The sequence below is a fragment of the Scyliorhinus torazame genome, chromosome 4 (assembly GCF_047496885.1).
Source record: "Scyliorhinus torazame isolate Kashiwa2021f chromosome 4, sScyTor2.1, whole genome shotgun sequence".
NCBI classification, from domain to species: Eukaryota; Metazoa; Chordata; class Chondrichthyes; order Carcharhiniformes; family Scyliorhinidae; genus Scyliorhinus; species Scyliorhinus torazame.
The window spans coordinates 221,717,135-221,742,737 of record NC_092710.1 but is presented as its reverse complement, the minus strand read 5'-3'; the positions used below and the strand labels follow the sequence as shown (position 1 = coordinate 221,742,737).

Below are 25,603 nucleotides of genomic sequence, written 5' to 3'. Positions count from 1 at the left end.
ACCCCGAACGGTGCGAAGCCCCTGGGGACTATAAAGTAGAGCCCCCAAGTCCAAATCGGTCTTCTTGGCAGGGTCACTCAGCAACTCGAATCAACCCTTGAGAGTGAACTGTCTAAGCTGCCGCATCAACCAAGTAAGTCTCCAGTCAACGCATGCTACGAGATAGGTGCTCCTAGCTACCAGTCCATACCAGCTTTTGAATCCTGCAGACTCAGAATCGAACGAAAAGGCCATTTGTTCCCCTGACCTGGTGGGCCAGTTCCGAAGCGAAGTATAGGTCTTTTAGCGATAGAGGTAGTCTAGAAAGTCGAGTTATATGCATGAGTAGTGATTCACTGTGTGTAATAAATGTGTTTTGATTTGAATCTTACTAATTAGTGTGTTGAGTTATTGATCAGTACTTTAACTTGAACCTCGTGGCGGTATCATACCTGGCGACTCCAGAGCAAAGGTTATAGAAACAGAGCAAATTCCATAAAGACCCAACGGGCAACGAATTAAGAGCCAACCAAAGTTAGCAACATATTACTGGCGACATCCTGACTGGACCTGACTTAGAAGTGGCCTAACCACTCCGGGAGAACCCAAAATTTAAATTAGAATCCAATTGGGAACAGAAAAACCGCAAGTGTTCAAGCAATTCTGATCAATCCTCGTAATTCGGAAGGGTGTTAATGCATGCGTAACTAACAGGGCTATAAGGTAAAAGTGATAGATTTTTGTTGCAAAAAAACTGTCGGGAGTTTGTATTCCGGAAACTAGCGAAAGCCGTACCCGTAATTACAGCACCGCCTTAGTACCCCTCATTCCAAATTTTGAGAGAGTATTTAGAGAGGAAAGATGGCAATGCAGGCAATGCAACGCCTCATGAACCCTGAAGAATTTGTGGTCGCAGCGACCAGCAGCAGAGTAGGACAGTGTCCCGTTTGGGAAGAAGAGATCAGAAAATATCTCAAGGGGAAAGGATGGCCCCTTTGGAGTGAATTCTGTGACAATGAGGAAACAGGACCCGGGAGTATAGGACATACGTGGTGGGAGAACCTGTCAGAGATCCGTAAGAAAAGCTTAGGGAAAGCCCGCAAGCCGATGGCAATCGTGTCCTGTTTGGCACAATTGCGAGGCACAGAGGAGATTGTTCGGACGCTCCGCAAAGAGATAGAGGAGAGACATCGAATGAGCAAGGTCGATGTTAGTGAGATCGAGAAAGAGAATATAGAATTGAGAAGGAAGTTGGCAGCAAAGAACGTAGAGGTGGATGATGCCAAGGGGGCACACCAGTCTTGTCTAGCGCATCTGAGCAGCTTCCAAACCCAATATGAAAAGGCCTATCAGGACACGCAACGTGCAGTCCTGGTGAGGGAAGAGACAGAAACAGGTAGAGGCATTGCAAAGGCAGTGCAGCGATCTAAAAGCAGCGTTAAGAGCACTCCATGCTGCCACCACGGAGCACAGACAAAGCTCATTAGATCATGCGAAATGCAGGAAGCAGATTGCGGAACTGCAGTCTTTGCTTTCAGTACAAAATGGGTTTCAGAGCACCTTTGGATCCCAATTAGATGAGGAAGACGGCCCTGATTGGCAAGAATTAAATGAAACTGTGCATAGGTATGCTCAGGGAACATGTGCGCAAGGAAAGCCCCAAAAGAGAAAAGCACCCCAACCCCCCAGAGAGCAAATAGTTCAGGCACCCATGAATCCAGTAACTACCCACCGCACCGTCACATCGGACGGAGACGCGGAATTCCTTTACACCACCCCCTTAACCGTGACCCAATTACGGGACGCGTGCGACAAGATCACACCGATCCTCCCCACCTCAGACCCCCACCACTTCTTTGCTAGAGTGAAGCAGCAGGCGACCATGTACGGCCTGGATGAGCGTGAGCAAGTGAAGCTAACAGCTTTGAGTTTAGACCCTTCGGTTGTTGCAGCACTTCCCGACCCACAGAATGTAGGCGGAGGCACCCTTGCAGAGATGCACACAGCGATCCTAGACGCGATCGGCTACAACAGAGGTGACCCCGTAGAAGGCCTGAATAAGTGCAGGCAGAAAAAGACAGAACACCCCACAGCGTTTGCTGGACGCCTGTGGATTCATTTTACAGCCGTTTTCGGCAATTTAGACCGCGCCCGTTTGTCCCAAGACGGTATGGCCAAATGGACCCACACCCTTATCTCCCATGCCACAGAGGCAGGACAAAAGGCCTGTACCAACTATGACCCCTCAGAAGAAGCGCACAACGAAAAGTGGGTTTTAAAAAGACTGTCCGCACCTGGGAGCAATCTGTCCAAAACAAACCCATAATTAAGAAACCCGAAGAACAGCAGGCAGAGGCAGATATCCACGCAGTTAAGACGCACCAGAACCCTGCATGGGCGAACAAAGGCAGGAATAGCCCCCCACGGAAACCACAGGAGTGTTACAACTGTGGACAATTAGGTCACTTTGCACGAGAGTGCAATGCCCCATGAAAGCCACAGAGAGCCCAGCAGGCAGGCACTCTGAATAAGAATAGGACAGAGCCCATACATAGTGTGAGCACCCGTTCAGACCAGACATACATGAACGGAACTGACTGACGGTGTTCGGGCTTCCCCACCTGGGTCTGCGACACCCTTTGGGATCGGTCCGGCTGACCAGTAGTTGCAGCAAAAGTACAGGGACAGCCCATCAAATTTCTCTGGGACACAGGAGGGTCCTGCACCACAATGAATTCCTCCACCTTGTTCCAAAAAGACACGTGGCCCACTACAGCCACAATCACCCTCAGCGGTTTCACAGGCCACTCACAGCAGGGACACATCACAGCCCCTGTACCCATGCAAATTGGCAACATTACAACAAGACACCCCATAGTTTTAGTCGAATCTACCCCACACAGCAGAACACATTTTGGGCATTGATTTTATGAACTCCCAGCAACTTTCATTTGATCCAGTAAACCAATGTGTCTGGAAAATGGCAAAATCCGTAACAGCCCCCGCAACGCTCACAGTAGGTGAGTATGCAAACAAGATTAGCGCAGTTGGCGATTTCTGGTTTGACCCGACCACGATTAGCACAGACAAGCAGGTTAGGGCAGTTCTCCAGAAGCACAGGACAGCACTCGCGACCCACAAACACGACTGTGGCCGGATGACTGGCTCCGTTCAACTCACAGGTCCAGACCCTAGACCCCAAAAGCAATACGGATTTCCCCAAGAGGCAGAGGGAGAAATCACAAAAGTTATCGACAGCTTATTAGAACAAGGCGTACTTAGATCAGTAGCCTCTACTAATAATGCCCCGATTTGGCCAGTGAGAAAGCTCGATGGATCATGGCGACTGACAATCGATTACCGGGAACTCAACAAAGTCACCGCCGCAGCAGCCCCCACGGTAGCCACAAGTCCCGAGACCATGCTCAAACAGGGACTCAACTCATGATATTTTACGGTTTTGGACGTCAGTAACGGATTCTGGTCCATTCCATTGGCAAAAGCGTGCCAATACAAATTTGCCTTCACTTTTAAAGGTCAGCAGTACACGTGGACATGCCTTCCACAAGGATTCCACAACTCCCCCTCCATTTTCCATCGCCAGCTGGCAAATGGATTATCAAAATTTTCTCGCCCCGAATGTCTGGTCCAGTATGTGGATGACCTATTACTGCAGACAGACACCAAGGCAGAGCACATTGAGCTTCTGGCCGAACTCCTGGAACTCTGACAGCAGATTGGTTGCAAAGTAAACCCCAAAAAGGCCCAAATTTTGGAAAACAAAGTGATGTATTTGGGTACGATTATCACGCATGGTAAACGCGAGATCGAGCATAAACGAATTGACTCTATTGTCAAATTGCCCCTTCCCCAGAATGTTTCAGCCCTCCAGTCGTTTTTAGGACTGGTTGGCTACTGCCGAAACCATATTGACGGTTTCACCACCAAAACAGTACCCCTCTCGGAACTCCTAAAGAAAGGAGCCCCTTGGGAATGGCTTCCGCAGCATACGGATGCAGTGGATGCTTTGAAAAGAGCGCTCATTGCAGCCCCCACACTACAGGTTCCAGACCCGCTTTCCCCCTATGCTATAGAGATAGCTAGCACAGACCGTACCCTTTCGGCCGTGCTCCTCCAGGAACGGCACGAACAATTCAGACCCGTGGCTTACGCCTCCAGAGTTTTAGATCCTGTGGAGCAGGGATTTTCGGCCTGTGAAAGGCACCTGCTCGCCGTTTTCTGGGCAGTTCAGTACTTTTCCTACATAACCGGACTAAACCCCATCACAATCCTCACGGAACACACCCCCACCCAACATTTACGAGACGGACGACTGAAGGACGGTACAATAAGCCAGATTAGAGCAGCCAGGTGGACCCTTCTTTTGCAGGGACGGGACATCACTGTTAAAAGGACCAAGACCCACACTTTCCTAGCCGACAACCTTCAGTACCCAGGCACCCCCCCACGAATGTGAAATCATCTCACCGCACCACAAAACAGGCCACTTTATCGCAAAAACACCCCCCAGAAAGATAGATAGTTCACCCCAGAGCCCCCAGCGCACAGACACGTGCGAACCCTTAAGGATATACGTGGATGGTTCTTCCACTGGATTAGACGAGAAGTGCATTACAGGATGCGGTATCTATGTTGAGGACGCGCAGGGACGTGCCCTAGAAGAGATCTCGTTAAAACTACCAGTACACTTGGGCACACAGGCAGCAGAACTAGCAGCCGTTGCGTACATTGTGGATCACCCAGATTCCTTCCCCAGCCCAGCAGACATATGCTCGGACAGCCTCTATGTCTGCAACAGCCTTACAGAATTCCTACCCCTGTGGAAAGCAAGAGGATTTGTTTCCGCAGACGGAAAACCCCTCCCTTCAGCCCCATTGCTCCGCCACATTTTAGAGCAAGCACAGGACAGGACATTTGGAATTGTTAAAGTTCGAAGTCACCACCGTTCCTCCCCACCTGGAAATATAAAAGCCGACCGACGCACAGGCTAAAGCAGGTTCCAGGCATGGATATTTTTGGACACCTCCCGAAAGCGCCCCAGTGAATGCAGTTCAGGTCTCACAGGCTAATATCGAGGATTTAGTGCAGGCCCAGAAGCAAGATAGCAATCTCAGGGAGATTTTGAAAGGAAAATTTCCAGCACCTTACGTTAGATTTAAAAATGCACTAACCACACATGATGATGTGGTCCTAAAATACACCCTTTATGTGGTTCCTGAACAGGACAGGAATCAGCTTATTAGTTTGTTCCATGACAGTCATGGGCATCAGGGAATTGATCCAGGGAAGGGCAGCACGGTAGCATTGTGGATAGCACAATTGCTTCACAGCTCCAGGGTCCCAGGTTCGATTCCGGCTTGGGTCACTGTCTGTGCGGAGTCTGCACATCCTCCTCATGTGTGCGTGGGTTTCCTCCGGGTGATCCGGTTTCCTGCCACAGTCCAAAGATGTGCAGGTTAGGTGGATTGGCCATGATAAATTGCCCTTAGTTTCCCAAATTGCCCTTAGTGTTGGATGGGGTTACTGGGTTATGGGGATAGGGTGGAGGTGTTGGGTAGGGTGCTCTTTTCAAGAGCCGGTACAGACTCGATGGGCCGAATGGCCTCCTTCTGCACTGTAAATTGTATGTATGTATGATCCCACTACAGCCCACCACTTTGTTGGTGGCCAAGTTTTAAAGAAGACGCAACGCACTACGTTGAGAATTGCCTTATCTGTGCCTAAAACAATCTGGACAGATACGCAAAGAAAGCTCAATTGAGCCACACCCGTCCCGTTAATGGCCCCTGGACTAACCTCCAGACTGATTTTATGGGACCATTGCCCCCTTGCAGGAATGGTTACAAGTACGTATTAGTCGTCATAGACACTTTTACGAAATGGGTAGAGGCATTCCCATCCAGAACTAACACGGCAAAGACCACAGCCAAGATCTTAACGCACCACATCTTTACGAGATGGGGACTCCCCCGCAGCATTGAATCCGACCAAGGTTCCCATTTTACGGGACGTGTCATGAAGAACGTCCTCACATATTTGGCATTACCCAAAAATTCCACATCGCATACTACCCCCAGTCAAGTGATATCGTGGAGCGAATGAATCGGGCCCTAAAAGCAACCCTCAGAAAAATGGTCCAACAAAAAAACACCACTTGGGATTCAGTCCTCCCTTTTGCACTGATGTTTTTGAGAAATACTGTTTCGACATCCACAGGATACACCCCACACACTCTCTTGACCGGACGCCCCATGAAAGGCACAGAATTTTTATTAGGCCTGGACTTGACCAGCCCCGAAGTGACGGCCCTCACACATGAGAATGCAGTAAAACAGTTAGTCGAAAATGTACAAATGGCTCAGCTAGCAGCCGCAGTAAGAATAGGCACTAGAAAGAAACAGAGCAAGGCGTGTTTCGACAAGACAGTGCATGCGACTGAGTTTGAGGTCGGACAGCAGGTCATGCTCTCCATGTACAACCCCAGCACATTCCTGTCACCGAAATATTCGGGTCCGTACTCCATTGCGGACAAAGTACTATAAAATTAAGTACCCCAACGGAAAGACTGCGTGGTTCCATATTAACCAGCTTAAGGCATATGGCCCACAGTCTAACCACGCACACCACGTCATGCTCAACACAGCAGACCACACCCCGCCCACATCCAACGTATCCCTACCCTCCCCCAACACGTCCACCCCACCCACGGACTCGCCCTCGACTCCACCTCCGAACTCTAGACTCCGCCCCGGAACGCCCACAGCAGAGACAGCGACTGTGACACAGACAATAGCCACAGCACGACTCCCGACTATCCCCATGCAACAGGACCCACACCCAGCGAATCTGACCACGATTCGAGTGATCCCTTCCTGATCACATTCCTCAACAAACCCCACCAAAGACCACCGCCCTACGATGACGACCCCGACTCCATCCCCACAGAATTAGACACAACTTTTTGGCACCGCGACAATTCATACAGGCTCGTCGGAAACAACGAGATGGACCCTAAGTCACACCATGCAGCTTTATCAACCCTCATCCATTCCAGAGTACGGCATCCGGGAGAAGAGGATGACTTTGAGTCTGACTCCCAAAACGAGAACCAATTTGCGACCCTGTTCGCTACTGATAACTGAGGTGTCCAGATGATGTTTTAAAAGGAACTGCTTGGGAGAAACAGTGTCCTTTCTGATGGAACCTGCAGCATGTTGTTCAAAGTTGTTTGTTAGGGTTATTGTTAAGTGTTGTTTGTACACTCTGAAGTTCCACGGCCACACGCCACATTTGGCGGCAGAAACCTGCCAGCACGCTTACCGGCAGAAAACCGCAGAGAGCTTGCCAGCCCCCGTTCATAACTGCTCTTCTGGTTCGATGGTAGACCCTTTACAGCAACCCCCCCACGATGACTACATTTTTTGCCCTTTCTTCTCGGTTGCTCAGGCAGTGGAGAAACGGCATTGGTCTCCGCCCTGCCTGAGGACACCCCCTCTGGTCAGCTACACTCGGGTAGAGCACATACGGCATTGACCACCGTCCTACCCGGGGATTCCATCCAAATCTTACCTGTCGCGGCCCATACGCATCTCATTTCAGCACTCTAGGTTCAAAAAGTTTTGCTTTGTTTTCGGGCAACCACCCCTATGCTATTTACATCCTCAAACATTTGGATGGTAAATCGGACAGCCTGCGAGGCGGCTCGCACTGTTTCAGTTTTTTAAGTGAGTCTAGTCCAAATTTTCGGTTTAAAAAAAAAGGAGTCACACATGGTGACAAATTATAAAGGGAAATTGGCACTACAAGACAGACATGCTAACGCACGAGATATTAACCAAGATAGTAACAGAAACTATGCTTGATCCACAGAATTCCAGAAGCTCCAGGAAGAGAGAGGAAACGGAAAAGAAGAGAAGAGAAGAAAGAAGAGAACAATGAAGACATCATTATAATTTGTATTCGGTTACGCGCGAACGCGAATCCCCTGACCCCAACCCCCCGGCCGTCAATGATTCACTTCCCCATAACAACCAGAGCCCAGTGACAAGTGACAACACCCCATCATGGTGTGATACGTTCATAACCTGGTATTCACTATCATACGTAATTGAATCCCTGCTAGTATTGGCGATACTCTACAGCATCGTGCAGACTATCCACATGAGGAAATGGCGAAGGAGAGCCTACCGCTCTCGCACCCCGGTATACAGGATAAGATCCCCTATTTTCGGTTATCACCAGGGCCCCGAACCCCTTGGTCTACAATAAAGAACATTTGTGTTGCATCTTTTGTAAATAAAGAAATGTGTTTCGTTTACAACGGAAATATTGTACACCTCTGTGCTTGACTGCCAAGCCAGAGGAAAAATGTGAATGCTGCTATTATTTTTTGTATTGTTAGGAAGTTAGTATGATTCAATGTTTGAGTGACTGTAGTTTATGAGAGAGAGTTAGAGGTACCGTTTTTTCTTTTTGTAATGCATGTCCCTGTGTGACATAGCACCACTTAGAATTGATAGTTTAAAAAAATTTCATGCATAGTTATGGTCAGTGTAGAGGCCATGGAAGAGTGCTCGCTGGGTCAGGAAGAGACGCCAACGCAGTTATGTGATCCTTCACGCTTCGCGTCAGGGATCACAAGGAGGGTGTGTAGCCACCTGGGTTGGCCACTTCCAGACTTAAAATGGAGGTCCGCAAAGACTACAGGGAAATTCAGCCAACACAGGCAAAAACTAGCAAGTGCAGAAATCCTGTGTATTAGAACTTGCAAAAGCCCAGACAGCACTGAAACTCACAGCCATCTGCATACTAATGAGCGATCCCCGGGTACAATGGAAACATTTAAAGGTGAATAAGGCCAAGCCAGACTCCTCAGCGCCAGCAGGAGCCAAGACAAAGGAAGGCCAATGGACACTCAGGGACCGCCCAGCGATCAGGGAACAACTCCAGTATTGGAGAAATCGATCCAAGTGATCGAAACGTAGTCCAATCACTTGGAACCAGATACGGGGGCCGCCCCGGACGGCGCGAAGCCCCTGGGGACTATAAAGTAATGCCCCTAAGTTCAAATCGGTCTTCTTGGCAGGCTCACTCAGCAACTCGAATCAACCCTTGAGAGTGAACTGTCTAAGCTGCCGCATCAACCAAGTAAGTCTCCAGTCAACGCACGCTACGAGATAGGTGCTCCTAGCTACCAGCCAATACCAGCTTTTGAATCCTGCAGACTCAGAATCGAAAGAAAGGCCATTTGTTCCCCTGACCTGGTGGGCCAGTTCCGAAGCTAAGTATAGGCCTTTTAGCGATAGAGGTAGTCTAGAAAGTAGAGTTATATGCATGAGTAGTGATTTACTGTGTATAATAAATGTGTTTTGATTTGAATCTTACTAATTGGTGTTTTGAGTTATTGATCAGTACTTGAACTTGAAACTCGTGGCGGTATCATAAAGATACCTGGCGACTCTAGAGCAAAGATTATAGAAACAGAGCAAATTCAGTAAAGACCCAACGGGCAACGAATTAAGAGCCAACCAAAGTTAGCAACATCAGTATTCAAAGCAACATCATTTATTTTGAAATTGTGCCCCCTGGTTCTACATTTCCCCATAAGTGGAAACTCCCTCTCACCATTTACCCTGGCAAGTCCCCTCAGGATCTCATATGATTCAATATCACCTCTCAAGCTTTAAAACTCCAATCGGCTTAAGCTCGTCAGCCTGTCTTCATAAGGCAACCCATTCGGTGCTTCCGATGGCGACATATAGGACGTCGCACACAAGGTACCACCCGCTAGAGTCCTTGGTTTTTGGCCCGTTTTCACCCGGATTCCGGTGGTAATTGGTCCCGACTTGTCCCATTTAAAAACCTTTTATAAGAGGAATCCAAAAAACGCAAGAAAGAATATTGGGGAAGGTATGAGTGGTAGCACTCCTGAGGAGCTGAGCAAGGTGCGGACTCCAGTGGGATTGAAGATGGCGGAGGCGGGTGGGGCCACACCTATTACAGTGAAGAAGCTGATGGAGTTGATGGAGGTCGAATTTGCAAGATAATTCAGCAAGCACTTTGAAATGCAACGGAGGGAGACGCATTTGATGGGTTTGTGGTGCTTTTGCAGGAGGCACACATGCGCGTGAGGGATCAGATTACGCTCCGTAAGGGTTGGGTGAGTCAGGTGTTCCACACTTTGACAGCTGTGCCCAGAGGGGTAGCGATACTAATTAATAGAAAAGTTCGGTTTCAGATGGGGAAGGCGGTGTCGGACCAGAGTTGTAGATATCATAGTTACAGGGACGTTGGAAGGTAAGTCGGTGGTTTTGGCGAGGGTGTACACTCCAAATTGAGAGATCATTCAGGTTTGGAATTCGGATGGTGAATTCGGGTCTGTGCCGGATAAAGTTAATGGGGCATTTGAGGCGTTCTATAAGAATCTTTATAGGTTGAAGCCACCGGGGAGGAGTCGGATATGGAGGGGTTGGAGTGTTAAGGTGGAGAAGGATTGGGAAGGGATGGAGGAGCCGTTGGGGGCAGAGGAGGTCTGGACCACGATTGGGTGAATGGAGACTGGCAAGGTGCCAGGGCTGGATGAATTCCCGGTGGAATTTTATAAAAAGTTTGCTGATCGGCTGGTGCCATTATTAGTGGAGATGTTTGAGGATTTGGTAGCGCGTGGGTCTCTTCCGGAGACAATGATGCAAGCATCCATCTAGATTCTGTTAAAAAAGCGTAAGGACCTGGTGAATGTGGGTTGTACCACCCGATTTGCTTAATAAATGTGGATGCTAAGATTTTTGCCAAAGTTCTAGCGCTAAGGTTGAAGGAGTGTCTCCCTCAGGTTTTTGGGGAAGATCAGACGTGGTTTGTGAAGGGTAGGCGTTTGTCGTCAAACGTGTGGCAGCTTTCAAATGTGGTATTGTCTCCATCGGAAAGGAGGAAGCAGGAGGTTATAATTGCATTGAATGCCAAGAAGGCTTTTGATAGGGTAGAATGCGGATATTTACTTGCTGTGCTGGAACGGTTTGGGATAGGGTCTAAATCAGTGTTGTGGGTTTGGTTGTTATATAAGGCACCTAAGGCTAGTGTCCATACAAACAATGAGAGTACTGGATATTTTCAGCTGCACAGAGGAACGAGGCAGGGGTGTCCTATGTCCCCCGCCTATTGTCTGCATTGGCAATAGAGCCTCAGCCTATTGCCCCGAGGGCCTTGGATAGGTGGAGAGGGATAACAAGGTTGGGTGAGGGGCAGGTGGGTGGGGGGGCAGGTTGACACAGGGTGTCCTTGTACACTGATGACCTTCTTCTGTACATGACAGACCCGATCCTCACTGTGGGTGGTATCATGGCGTTGTTGGAAGTGTTTGGGGATTTTTTTCAGGATACAAATTGAATTAGGAGAAAAGTGTGTGTTTTCTGTTTACTCCGCCGGGGAAGGGAACCAATCTGAAGCATTGCCTTTCCAGTTAATGGGTTCTCATTTTAGGTATTTGGGAGTGTTGGTAGCGCAGGATAGGACACGGCTTCATGAGTTGAAATTTACGAGCTTGGTGTGTCGGGTCAAGGCCGACTTGCAGGTGGGATAATCTTCCGCTACACTTGGGCAGAATTCAGTCAATGAAGATGAACGTTTTACCACGGTTTCTGTTTTTGTTACAGTGTTTGCTGGTTTTTCTGCTGAAATCCTTCTTAGTGGGGCGTTGAGAGATTGATTTTGTCCTTTATATGGGCAGGTAAGGTAGCTAGGATTCGGAAGACACTCCTTCAGAGAGACCGGTAATCAGGGGGTTTGGCGTTGCTGAGTTTGATATATTATTACTGGGTGGCAAATGTGTGGCGAATGTGGAGAAGGTACTGGGGTGGTGTGGGGATTCTGAGGCTGGATTGAGTCGGGTTCATGTAGGGGGGTCGGTGTTGAGGGAGTTGGTGGCTGCCTCGCTATTTTCTCCAAGGAAATATTCAGCAAGCCCGGTGGTGGTCTGCACATTGAAGATATGGAGACAATTTCGGCAGCACTTAAAATCTGGGGCGGTATTGAATCTGGCGCCAATTTGTGCGAACCATTGACTGGATTCTCCGCCCCACCGCGCTACATATCTGTTTCACCCCGCTGGAGGGATGCTCCATTATGCCAGCTGGTTAATGGGGTTTCCAATTGTGGGGCAGCCCCACACCGTCGGGGAAAACCCTCGGGCTGCCGGCAAAATGGAGCATCCTGCCAGCGGAGAATCCAGCCCATCGCTTTGAGCCGGCGAAGTTGGGCGTCAGGTTTAGGGGATGGGTGGCGAAGGGGGTGAAACGGATGAGGGATTTGTTTTTGGAGAGGGAATTTATGAACTTGGATGAGTTGACGGAGAAATTTGATTTTCGCAGTTTGAATCATTTAGGTATCTACAGGTTCACAATTTCATGAAAAACGCATTTCGAACATTCCCTGTGGTGCCGCCATCCTCGTTGCTGGAGAGTTTAAAAATATATATATTTCCATTAGGGTATTTGCAATTTTTATAATAACAGCGACATAAACATGGTACAATAATCATTTCCACCGCCATCACGATTTTCACACACCCAAACCATAAAACAACAGTCTGGCCCCCCCCCTGTCACCGCCCCCCCCCCTTTGGAATTCTGCTTCTGCTGACATTTTAATTTGCCCCGAGAAAGTCGATAAATGGCTGCCACCTCCAGGTGAACCCTAACATTGACCCTCTTAAGGCGAATTTTATTTTCTCGAGACTGAGAAACCCTGCCATGTCACTAATAAGATCCGTCTCCGGGCGACCAGGGAGGCAAAGACCAAGACGTCGGCCTCTTTCGCCGCCTGGACTCCCGGCTCTTCCGACACTCCAAAGATCGCCACTTCTGGACTCGACACCACCCTGTTTTGAGTACAGTGGACATCGCCTTAGCGAAACCCTGCCAAAACCCTCTAAGCTTCGGGCATGCCCAAAACATGGGACATGATTTGCTGGGCTTCCCGTGCACCTCGCACACCTATCCTCTACCCCGAAAAACTTGCTCATCCTAGCCACTGTCATGTGTGCCCAGTGGACTACCTTAAATTGTATCAGGCTAAGCCTGGCACATGATGAGGATGTCTTAACCCTGCTTAGGGCATTCGCCCACAGACCAGTCTCTATCTGTCCCCCTAGCTCGTCTTCCCACTTGGTCTTAAGCTCCTCCACTGGAGTTTCCACTGATTCCAAAAGTTCCTGGTAGATATCTGAAAGCTTCAGCTCTCCCAGCTTCCCCTCTCCCAACCATGTACTGGAGACCTTCCCCTCTCCCAGCCATGTACTGGAGACCACTCTGTCCTGTATCCCCCGTGGCGGCAGCAACGGGAAGGCCGGAAACTGCCTTCTCAAGAAGTCTCGTACTTGCAGATACCTAAACCCATTCCCTGCTGGCAATTCAAATTTATCCTCCAAGTATTTCAAGCTGGGGAAGCTCCCGTCTATAAATAGATCCCCCATCATCCTAATTCCTGCCCTTTGGTATCTCCGGAACCCACCATCCAGCCAAACCGATGGTTACTATAAATCGGGGTCCAAACCAATGCTCCCTCCACTCTCTTATATCTCCTCCACTGCCCCCAGATTCGCAGAGCCGCCACCACTACCGAACTAGGAGTATCGGGCCGGCGAGACCGGAAGAGGTGCCGTTATCAGTGCTCCCAAACTTGTGTCTTTACATGACACAGCCTCCATTCGCTCCCACACCGACCCCTCTCCCACGAACCATGGCTCTATTAGCCGTCCCGTAGTAATTACAAAAGTTCGGCAGTGCCAACCCACCCTCCCCCCAACTGCACTCCAGCAACACTTTCTTCACGCGCGGGGTTTTACCCGCCCACACAAAGCCCGAAATAACCTTATTTACCCGTTTGAAAAAGGCCTTTGGTCTGAAGATGGGGAGGCACTAAAAGACAAACAGAAATCTGGGGAGAATTGTCATTTTCACTGTCTGTACCCTCCCCGCCTGTGATAGCGGGAGAATGTCCCACCTCTTAAAGTCCTCTTTTATTTGTTCCACGAGCCGGGATAGGTTTAACATGTGCAGTGCCTCCCATTCCCGAGCCACCTGGATTCCCAGATATCGAAAGCTCCTTCCAACCATTCTAAACGGCAGCTCGCCCAGTCTCTTCTCCTACCCTCTCGCCTGTATCACAAACATCTCGCTTTTCCCCATGATCAATTTATACCCCGAAAAATTACCAAATTCCCCTGGGATCCACATAACTTCCCCCATCCCCTCCAACGGGTCTGAAGTGTACAAGAGCAGGTCATCTGCATAAAGTGAGACACGGTGCTCCACCCGCCACCCCCCCCCCCCCCCCCCCTCCCCCCCCTCCCCCCAACACCACCCCCAAACCAGTCCTTTCCAGTTCCTGGAGGCTCTCAACGCCATGGCCAGTGGCTCTATGGCCATTTCAAACAGCAATAATAATAATCACTTATTGTCACAAGTAGGCTTCAATGAAGTTAGTGAAAAGCCCCTAGTTGCCACATTCCGGCACCTGTTTGGGGAGGCTGGTACGGGCATTGAACCCGCGCTGCTGGCTGTGTTCTGCATTACAAGCCAGCGATTTAGCCCACTGTGCTAGTGGGGAGAGGAGACACTCTTGTCTCATCCCTCGGTGTAGTTTAAAATAACCCGACCTCAACCAGTTCGTACATGCACTCGCTAATGGTACCTGATAGAGCAACTGCACCCAGTCAATGAAGCCCTCACCAAACCCAAACCTTCCCAGCACCTCCCACAGGTAATCCCACTCCACCCGATCAAAAGCCTTTGCCGCATCCATCGCGACCAACACCTCCATCTCCTCTCCTTCTGAGGGCATCATAATGACATTTAAAAGTCTTCGAACATTGGCCATGAGTTGCCTGCCCTTTACAAATCCCGTCTGGTCTTCCCTTATCACCCCCAGGACACAATCCTCTATCCTTGTGGCCAATATCATAGCCAGCAGTTTGGCGTCCACATTCAGCAGAGAAATTGGCCTGTATGGCCCGCATTGCTCCGGATCCTTCTGCCTTTTCAGGAGCAATGAAATCGAGGCCTGCGACATTGTTGGGGGGAGGACTCCCTTCGCTCTTGCTTCATTAAATGTCCTCACCAGCAGTGGGCTCAATATCTCCGAAAACTTCTTATAGAATTCCACCGGGTAGCCATCCGGCCCCGGGGCCTTGCCTGACTGCATGCCCTCCATCCCCTCCATTATTTCCTCAATTTCAATTGGGGCTCTCAGCCCTTGCACCAGATCCTCATCCACCCTTGGGATCCTCAACTGACCCAAAAACTGCCTCATCCCCTCTATCCCAGCCAGGGGTTCCGCCTCATACAATTTGCTGGAGAAGTCCTTAAACACCTCATTCACCCCCACTGGGTCCAGGACCGTGATCCCACCTCTACCCTTTACTCTCCCGATCTCCCTGGCCGCCTCACTTTTTCTGAGTTGGTGTGCGAACATTCTGCCTGCCTTTTCCCCATACTCATAGATCGCACCCCCCCCTTGCCTTCCTCAGCTGTTCCACCGCGTTCCCTGTAGTCAACAACCCAAACTCCACCTATAACCTCCGCCGCTCCCTCAGTAGCCCCGCGTCCGGGGCCTCAGACTATCTCCTGTCTACCTGAAGTATCTACCCTACTAGCCTGACCCTCTCAGCACGTTCTACCTTTTCTCTGTGGGCCCGCATCAAGATTAATTTTCCTCTGACCACTGCCTTCAAAGCTTCCCAGACCGTTGTTGCAGAGACCTCCCCCGTATCATTTGTTTCCAGGTAGTTCTGAATGGACTTGTTCACCCGCCCACAGACCGCTTCGTCTGCTAACAACCCCACATCTAGCCTCCATAGCGGGCGTTGTCCTCTCTCCAAACTAACCCGTAGATCCACCGAATGTGGGGCATGATCCGACACTGGGATTGCCAAGTACTCAGTATCCACCATCCCCGGTATTAGAGCCCTGCTCGGAACAAAAAAGTCGATCCGAGAGTATATCTTGTGGACGTGGGAGAAAAAAAGAAAGCTGCTTCGTCCTTGACCGTACAAACCTCCATGGGTCTACTCCTGTTCCATAAACCCCTTCAATTCCTTTGCCGCAGCTGGCACCCTCCCCGTCCTGGATTTTGACCGGTCCAATTCCGGATCAATGACTATATTGAAGTCCCCTCCCATGATCAGGTTACGTGACTCTAAGTCTGGGATCTTACCTACACCCGCCTCACAAATTCCACATCGTCCCAATTCGGAGCATATACTTTCACGAGTACCACCCACACCCCTCCAGCTTTCCCACTCACCATTATGTACCTGCGTTCCCCCCCCCCCCCCCACCCCTCCAGCTTTCCCACTCACCATTATGTACCTGCGTTCCCCCCCCCCCCCCGTGTCTGACACGATTCTCCCTGCCTCGAATGCCACCCGTTTATTAATCAAAAAAAAAAAAATCGCTAACCCCCTGTTCTTTGAGTCCAGCCCTGAGTGGAATACTTGTCCAACCCACCCTTTCCTCAATCTAGTCTGGTCTGTAACCTTTAGGTGTGTCTCTTGTAACATCACCACGTTCACCTTCAGCCCCCTCAAATGCGCGAACACGCGAGTCCTCTTGACCCACCCATTCAGCCCTTTAATGTTCCATGTAATCAGCCTGGTCGGGGGCCCCCAGATATCAAGCTCCAGCTTAACACCTGCTCGCCCCCCCACTGTGCTTCCATGAGTCAGCTGACCTCGCTGACCTGATAGCTCCCACCCATGGTACCAAACAGACAGTCTCTCCATTGTTCTCTCACCTCTCCCCCCACTTGGACATACATATTCAAAGCATCACATTCCCTAGTAAACAAACATCAGAAAAAAGTGGAAAAACCACAGAAAAAACCACCATAGAAACCGCCCTCCCCCCCCCCCCCCCCCCCCCCCCAGCAAGACAAAAGTTAACTTTAGCAATCGAAACAGCCCCTTATTGCACATAACACTACTTATTCAAACTGGCACAAAAGTGATTGTCAACAAATCGCCATTGCAATACTCTCCCCAAGGAGTCAGTGTCTTTAGTTCACATCCAGTCTTTTTTCCCTGATGAAAGTGAATGCATCATTTGGTGTTTCAAAGTAAAATTTCTGGTCCTCATATGTGACCCACAGACGCGCTGGGTAGAACATCCCGAACTTCACCCCCTTCTTAAAGCGAGTCGATTTTGCACGATTAAACCCGGCTCGCCTCTTGGCCCAATCCGTGCCCAGGTCTTGATAAATGCGCTGCTCGCAATTCTCCCACCTGCTGCTCCGTTCTTTCTTGGCCCACCGCAGAACATATTCCTTGTCCAGGAATTGGTGCATACGTAATATCATCGCCCTCGGCGGCTCGTTCGCTCGGGGCTTTTTCACAAGGGTTCTGTGCGCTCTATCCACTTCCAGGGGCCGAGGGAACGCCTCAGCCCCCATCAATTTCTCCAGCATGTTCGTCACAAAGGCCCGATCCCTCACTGCCCTCAGGGAGGCCGACGATTCTCAGGTTCTGCCCCCTGGACCTGTTATCCAAGTCCTCCAGCTTCTCCTGCATTCTTTTCTGGCAGTCATTCATCATCTCCACCTTGGTCTCCAGCACAGTTAGGTATCCCTCGTGCTCGGACACCTTTTTCTCCACGTCCTGGATCGCACGTCCGTGGATTGCTTGATTCTGCACCACCTGATCAATCGAAGCCTTGATCGGGCCCAGCATGTCCTGCTTAAGCTTAGCGAAGCAATCTTCAAAAAAAGTCACCAGCTGCTCCGTTGACCACTGTGCAATCTCCCTGCGGCCCTGCTTCTCCTCCAGGCTTTCCCACGTTGCCAGCTCTGCTCGCGTCTTTCTTGTAGAACTTTGTCTTCTTACACGGCCACTTCTGGTCCAATTCTCCATACACTGGAGGGGGATTTCTCCTCACCGTCTCACTCTCCACCGATTCATCCAATAAAATCCAGAAAATACGGGAGAAAAAGGTCCAAAAGTCCATCACAGGCGGGAGCTATCAAATGTGCGACCTACTCCTCTATGGCCGCCACCGGAAGTCTCCCGGAGTGTGTTCTGTTGCGTGCGGGGATGGAGGAGGGGAACACCTTGGGGAGTTATGGAAGGACTATGGCGGAGGATGCAATATCGATGGAGGGGGTTCAGGCCAAATGGGAGGAGGAGTTGAGGTTAGAATTGGAGGAGGAAGTGTGCTGTGAGGCTGTCGAGGATGAATGCTACGTCTTTGTGTGTGAGATTAGGGTTCTACAGTTGAAGGTATTGCATAAGGTTTGCAGTAGGATGGGTAGGTTGTTTGCTGGAGTGAAGGATAAGTGAGCGTTGTGGGAGGGGTCTGGCGAACAATGTGAAAATAGTCTGGTTGTGTGGTGAGCTCGCTGGGTTCTAGGTCTCCTTCTTTCGCACCATGTCAGCAATTTTGCAAATTGAACTAAGCCCTGTCCTGAGGCTGTATTTGGGGTGTCAGACTTGCCCGAGTTACAGACAGTGCTGATGGGATGGAGGTCAGCTTTTCCATCCAGTATGGATGGGAGATCTTAAGGAGTTTCTGTTCCTCAAGAAAATCAAGAACACCATGAAGGGGGCAACTGAGAGGCTCTACCGGAGATGGCAGCTGTTTATTCTGTATTTTAAAGAGCTGGTCACTGTTAGTTGCTGGGGATGGAGAGGGGGGTTTGTTTTGGGTTCTTTGGTATTGTGTTGTTATGTATAAAATTGAAAATGCTAAATAAAAATATATATTTTTAAAATAAGACAATCCCTTCATCCCAGAATCAACGTAGTGAATCTTTTTTGAATGGCCTAACACGCGAGTAGATCCCTCCTTAAATAAGGAAACCGAAAGAGTATGACGGACATCTAATGAGGTCCCATAAATGCCCTATATCACTGTTACAAGTTTCATTCCTTTACGCTGAATTTCCCTTGCATTTAAAGCCAACATTCGATTTGCCTACCTAATTACTTGCTGTATCTGCATCTAACATTTTGCAAATCGTCTACAAGAAGACTCCGATCCCTTTTGCATTATTTCCATTTAAATAATATTCTGCTTTTCTAACACACCAAAAATAACCTCATATTTTCCACCTGCCAAATTTCAGCCCACTTACCTAACCCATCAATATCCCTCTTCAGATTTATTGTATCCTCCATGCAACTTGCTTTCCTACCTACCTTTGTATCATCAGCAAATTTGGCTACAATACACTGAATCCCCAAATCATCTATACAGATTGCGAATAGTTGAGGTGTCAGCACCACAAATTACAGTTGCAAACCTGAAAATGACTAATATATCTCAATTCTCTGCTTCCAGCTAATTAGCGAATCCCCTATCCATGCTAATACATTATCACAACATTAAAAGATCTTCCGGTCCAGTCGCTGGCTTAGCTCACTTGGCTACACAGCTAGTTCATGATGCAAGACCAACAGCACGGATTCAATTCATGTACCGGCTGATGTTATTTATGGAGGCCCTACCTTTTCAACCTTGCCCCTCCCTGATGTGTGGTGACCCTCGGGTTAAATCACCAACAGTCAGCTCTCCCCCTTAAAGGAGAAGGCACCCTATGGTCATCTGGGAGATGGTGACTTTACCTTACCTGTAAGGTCTTCCTTTGTGTAGTAATCTTTTATGTGGCATCTCACTGAATTCCTTGTGGAAATTCAAATATGGTAACATCCACTGGTTCCCCTCTGAACCCTGCATTTTACATCCTCAAAGAACTAGAATATATTTTACAAATCGTAGAACGATGGCGGGCGGAATTCTCTGTTTCTGCGGCTAAGTGCCGACGTCGACATGAGACCCGTGGTGTTTCACGACCGGCAAATCATCACGAACCCCTCACTGATTTCGGTACCGGTGAGGCGCTAGCACCATCACCGCGTGAAACGCCCACGGATCATACCGAAATCAGAATGAGAATGCCCGGGTCCCGGGCCACTTATGCGCACAGCTGATGACCTGCACCGGTCGTGCCGTACAACATGGCGCCAGCCGTGTGCGACTCCAACCTGCCAACCGTGACCCCATAGCCCACCCCCTGGCTACGCCCCACAAGTGCCCCCAGCCTTGGCAGAAGCCCCCCCCCCCCAGCCAGCGGCATGGATCTCGAACATGTGTGGCACAGTCCGCAGCCGTCACACCGGGTTCACGCATGGTTGGGACCACACGTGGCCCGCGCCGTTGGCAACTCGGCCCATCATGAGTGGAGCATCGCAGGTGGGCCAGCCGATGACGCAGCAATGCCGTTGAAGTGGCGCGCGGCGCACATCACGATGATGCCAATTTGGAGAGAGCGGAGCATGACAGACCAGCGTCAAACTGTTGCCGGCCCCGATTTTGGCGTGGAAATCCATTCTCCGCCCGATCGCCAACACTATTTCGGAGTCGGGCTACGGAGAATCCAGCCTGGTGACTCTGGCCTATAGTTTCCTGTTTACTATCTCCCTCCTTTCTTGAATTGTGTTGTATTTCCACTTTTCCAATCCACTGGGACTTTCCAGAATTCAGGGAATTTTGGAAGATCACACCAATGTCTCCACTAGTTCTGCAGCCACTTCTTTTAAGACCCTAGGATGCAAACCATCAGATACAGAAGTCTTGTCAGACTTTAGTCCCTGTAGTTTACTTATACTCTTTGAACTTGTGAAAGTGATTGTTTCAAGTTTCTCGCTCCCTTTCTCCCCTTGATTTTCCAAGATTCATGGAATGACTTGTGTCTTCTGGTGTGACGCTAGATACAAAATACTTATTCAAAGTCTCTGCCAGTTCCTTGTTCCCAATTATTAATTTCCCAGTCTCATCCTCGAAGGATTCAATGTTTACTTTCACCATTCTCTTCCTTTCTTTAAAAGCATTTAGTCTGTTTTTACATTCTCAAGATGGCGCCGGAGCAAGGTGACTCTCTGCGAGCTCTCCCTAACAGATCCTCTTTTTATTTATCTTATAATCATTCTAATCTTCTAAAATGCAATTCTAAGACTAACATTATTACTAATCTCTCTCTTTTTCCTATTATGTATTTTCTCTTATTTCCTTTTCTTTTCATGGACTTAATGATCTGTTGAGCTGCTTGCACAAAAATACTTTTCATTGAAACTCGGTACACTTGACAATAAACAAATTCAATCCAATCCAATCTATTTCTTGCTAGTTTGTTCTCATATTCTAATTTCCCCCTTTTTTTTAAAGTCATACGTTGATGGCTTTCAAAATGTTCCCAATATTCTAGCCTATCTTTGAAGCAATTTAGTTTCAATTTTATACCACCCTTAACTTCCTTAGTTAGCCACAGATGGTGCATATTTGTGCAGTCTTTCTTCCTCAATGAAAAATAACTTTGTTGAGAGTTATGAAGTGTTTTCTTAAATGTCTGTCACAGTTTATCTTACCTTCTAACTAATTTTCCCAGTCTACTTTCACCAACTCTATCACTATACCTTTGTAATTTACTTTATCTAAGTTTAGGCAACTGGAGAAACCCAGTTTCTCATCCTCAAAGTGAATGTGAAATTTCTTTATCTCAGTTTAGGCCACTAAAATGTGAAATTCTATCTTTATACACTAATTTTTGCCAAGATCATTCATTAATCCTATCTCATTACACATTGCCCAGGTCTAAAATAGCCTGTTCCCCGGGATGCTGTGATTAGCGCTCAAAGGTTATCGTAGGTGATAATATTTTCCACTAACCAATTGCAACTTTTTCTTTTCTCTCTCATGCGTGCCTTGAACAGATTCTAATGTAGCTTGATGCATTTGAGACAACTCCTTCACATTGTCCCTGAAGGTGTTTCTTAGATATATAGTTTCCTCTTCAAGTTTATGGTGCAGGTTTGTTATTTTCTCTTCATAATATTGTCTTTGCATTTCTTTTTCTTCATTTAAGGACTGCAAATACAAAAAAATGGATCATTCAATTACAAAGATGGTCATACATTTCAGGTCTTACACAGGTTGAAGGAGTTAAGCACTTGATTTGAAGAACATTACTTCAAGGATGGCAATCATCAGGGGATGTTACAATAATGTATTTAACTGCATTTAAGAAATAGGGACGCTAACAGTACAATGCATTATACGCCACAAAACAATGAAGAAATGGAGGTGGAGATCTGAAAACAGTTCAGAGCTATTGAACTATTCAAAAATAACACTGCAGCAACAACTTGTAATATTGCATCATTAATATTAAATCTCTCAAGGGGCATTATAAAACAAAATATGACACCGAGCTGCATAGGTAAATATTTGGTCAAATGGCCAAAGGTTTGGTTAAAGCATCGGTTTTAAGGAGTGCCTGAAAGGAGAAAAGAGGTAGAAAGGTGGAGAGATATAGAGAGGAATTCCAGATTTAAGGACCGAAGCAACCATAGGCGCGGTCATCAATGGTGATTAAAATTAGGGATCATGGCTGATCTGATTTTGGCCTCAATGCCACTATCCTGCCTACTTCCGGATACCTCTTTGATTCCCTTTCAGTCAAGAATTGCCTTCAAACTATTCAACAACACTACCTCTACCACTCTCCAGGGAGTACAGACCCATGCATGACCTTAATCTCTCTGCATTTAGGTAATTTGCTTCTTTCTACTCTTCCTGCCAAAATGGACAGGTTAACATTTTCCCACATTATACTCAATCTGCAAATTTTTGCCCACTCACTTAACCTATCTATGCCCTTTGCAAACTCACTTTTTTATTCATTGCTGGAATTTGGGGGTCGCTGGCTAGACCAGAATTTATTGCCCTAATTGTCCTTGAGGAGGTAGTGGTGAGCTGCCTTCTTGAACGTTTGCAGTCCATGTTGAGGTGGTACACCCACAATGTTGTTAGGGAGGAAGTTCCAGGATTTTGACCCACATCGATGGCGATTTCTCTCCACATCGGCACAGTGGTTAGCACTGCTGCCTCGCAGCGATAGGCACCCGGGTTCAATTCCAGCCTTGGGTGATTATCTGTGTGGAATTTGCATGTTCTCCCAGTGTCTGCGTGGGTTTTGTCCAGGTGCTCCAGTTTCCTCCCGCAGTCCAAAAATGAGCAGGTTAGGTGGATTGGCCATGCTAAATTGCCCCTTAGTGTCCAAAGATGCGCAGGTTAGGTGGGGTTACGGAACAGGGTGGGGGAGTTGGTCTCGGTGCAGTGCTCTTTTGGAGGATCGGTGCAAACTCGATGGGCCAAATGGGCTTCTGCACTGTCGGAATTCTATTCTAAGTTAGGATGGTGAGTGGCTTTGAGGGGAACTTCCAGGTGGCATCTTGCCCTTGTCCTTCTAAATGGTAGAGGTTGTGGGTTTGGAAGGTGCTGTCTATATATAAAAGGTATGAGAGAGGCAAAAATAGACATTGGACCAGTGAAAAATGTGGCTGGAGAAGTAATAATAGGAAACAAAGAAATGGCCGACAAACTGAACAGTTACTTTGCATCAGTCTTCCCGGTGGAAGTCACCAGTGGGATGCCAGAGCTCCAGGAGAACCAGGGGACAGTAGTGAGAGCAGTGACCATTGCGAAGGAGAAGGTTCTGGGGAAAATGAAAGGTCTGAAGGTGGATAAATCTCTTAGACCCGATGCACTAAAAGAGATATCTCAGGAGATTGTGGAGGCATTGGTGGTGATCTTTCAGGAATCACTGGAGGCAGGAAGGGTCCCAGAGGACTGGAAAGTGGCTAATGTAACACCCCTGTTTAAGAAGGGAGGGAGGCAGAAGACGGGAAATTATAGGCCGGTTAGCCTGACTTCGGTCATTGGTAAGAATTTAGAGTCCATTATTAAAGATGAGATCGACAATGGTGGCGACAATGGAGTGAAAGGTCGCTCATTCAGCAGCTCTCGCCCTTAGTGGGTTTTTTTATGGTTTGCAAGCTGGATTTTTCAGGAAATTTCTCAACATAAGTTGATCGTAGGGAGAGGGAAAGGAGATGACCCTCGATTTATGGAATTGTGTCCAAATAAGAGTCGAAAAAGAAGAAACCAAAAGATGAGTGAAAGCAAGGTTCAGAGGCCATCAAGCATAATGGTAACGAGACAAAGTGTGCCCACGCCAGCTCACTGGTCGATGGTGCAAGGGGTCGAGTACCTGGATGAGAAGTTTGCCCGGCATCGTAAAGAGTGTGCAGGAGACATGATCCAGGCGATAGCCTTGATTAAGGAGGTGGTTGACCGGTTGGAGGAGAAAATGACGACCCAGGGACAGGAGATTCAAAAGTTGCAGGAACAGGCGACTGAACGAGAGGAGGAGTCCACTACAATGGCTTTGGAAATTAGCATACTACAGGACAGCCAGAAACGACTGCTAGAAGACTTGGAGAACTGGTCTCACAGGCAAAATATCCGAATCGTCGGGGTGCCAGAAGGGAAGGAGTGATCAGATGCGGGTACGTATGTGGGGAAGATGTTGCAGGAGATGGTCAGGGCAGATGTGTTTGACAAGCCGCTGGAGGTGGACCGGGCACATAGGGTGCTCGTACGTAAGCCCCAGGGTCGTGAGCCCCCTAGGGCCATGGTGGTGAGGCTACATTGATTCCTCGACAAGGAGCGTATCATGAAGGGGGCCAGGCAGACGAAACGGTGCACGTGGGAAGAATCAAAGATCCGGGTGTACCAAGTTACCAGAACTCGCAAAGAGGAGAGCAAGTTTCAACAAAGTAAAGGTGGCAATGTTTGCGAAAGACATTAAATTTGGAGTGCTATGTCTGGCTCATCTTTGGGTGACCTACGAGAACCGGAGCTGTAATTCAACTCTCTGGAAGAGGTGGCTACTTTTATGAAGGACAATAATCTGGCTTAAGGACTTTTAAATTAAAACTGTGGTGGACTGAGTTTGGGGGAAGGGATAAAGTGGGGGGGGGGGGGGGGAGAAAAATCGTTCTATGTTTTGTTTTATATTGTTTAAAATGTCAGTTTTTCTAATTCTGTGAGTTAAGTCACGATGTTCAGGAAGAAAAAGGGGGGGGGTTTCTTATGTAATTTGATTTTGATTTATTGCTTTATGTACTGGGTTACAAAGGAAAAAACTTTTAAGTTGCAACGGGGGGTTTTCTTTTCTGTAAGAAAGATGGTTGATTCTTGCATGTATAATTTTGCTTCAGCTGCTTGAAGCTTCTTCTATTGTGTTTGATTCTGTTTGAAGGTGATGGGACTGATAAGAATCGGTTAAAGGGGGAGTGGTGGGGCCCTATTGCTTGCACGTTGGGGGATAGTGTGTTTGCTTTTGGGGATTGTTGCTACTGTGTTGAGTGCTTGTGCTATGTTTAGGGAGGATAGAATCTGGCAGATGGCAGGTATTTTGACTCCAGAGGGTGGGAGCTGATGGGCTAGCTGGATAGCTAATTCACGGGAGCAAAGTGGGGAGAGAGCTGAGGAAAGACCAAGTGGGGGGAGGGGGGAGTACGGTTGACGGGAAAGGGACAGCCAGGAGACTGGAGATGGAGATCAGATGGCCAAGGGGCGGATCAAGTGAGGTGTGGAACACGGGCTAGGAGCTGGCCTAGGAAAGGTCATGGCTGATTGACAGGGGTGCAAGGGCCCCCCCGACCAGACTGATTACATGTAATGTTCGTGGACTGAACGGGCCTGTTAAAAGAGCACGT

At 48.4% G+C, this 25,603-nt stretch overlaps 1 protein-coding gene across 18 annotated transcripts in view; it reads right to left on the bottom strand.

The window, feature by feature from the left end:
• The window catches only part of fam184ab (family with sequence similarity 184 member Ab), a 316,427-nt gene that overhangs the window by 154,827 nt on the left and 135,997 nt on the right, over positions 1 to 25,603 (bottom strand). For all 18 annotated transcript variants that reach the window (XR_011940729.1, XR_011940730.1, XR_011940731.1 and 15 more), the window contains exon 5: positions 21,708 to 21,905. Coding sequence is in view for 12 of the 18 variants with exons in the window: in XM_072499372.1 (XP_072355473.1) it covers positions 21,708 to 21,905 (198 nt within the window). In the remaining 6 variants the exon portion in view is untranslated. The remainder of the gene's footprint in view (positions 1 to 21,707; positions 21,906 to 25,603) is intronic.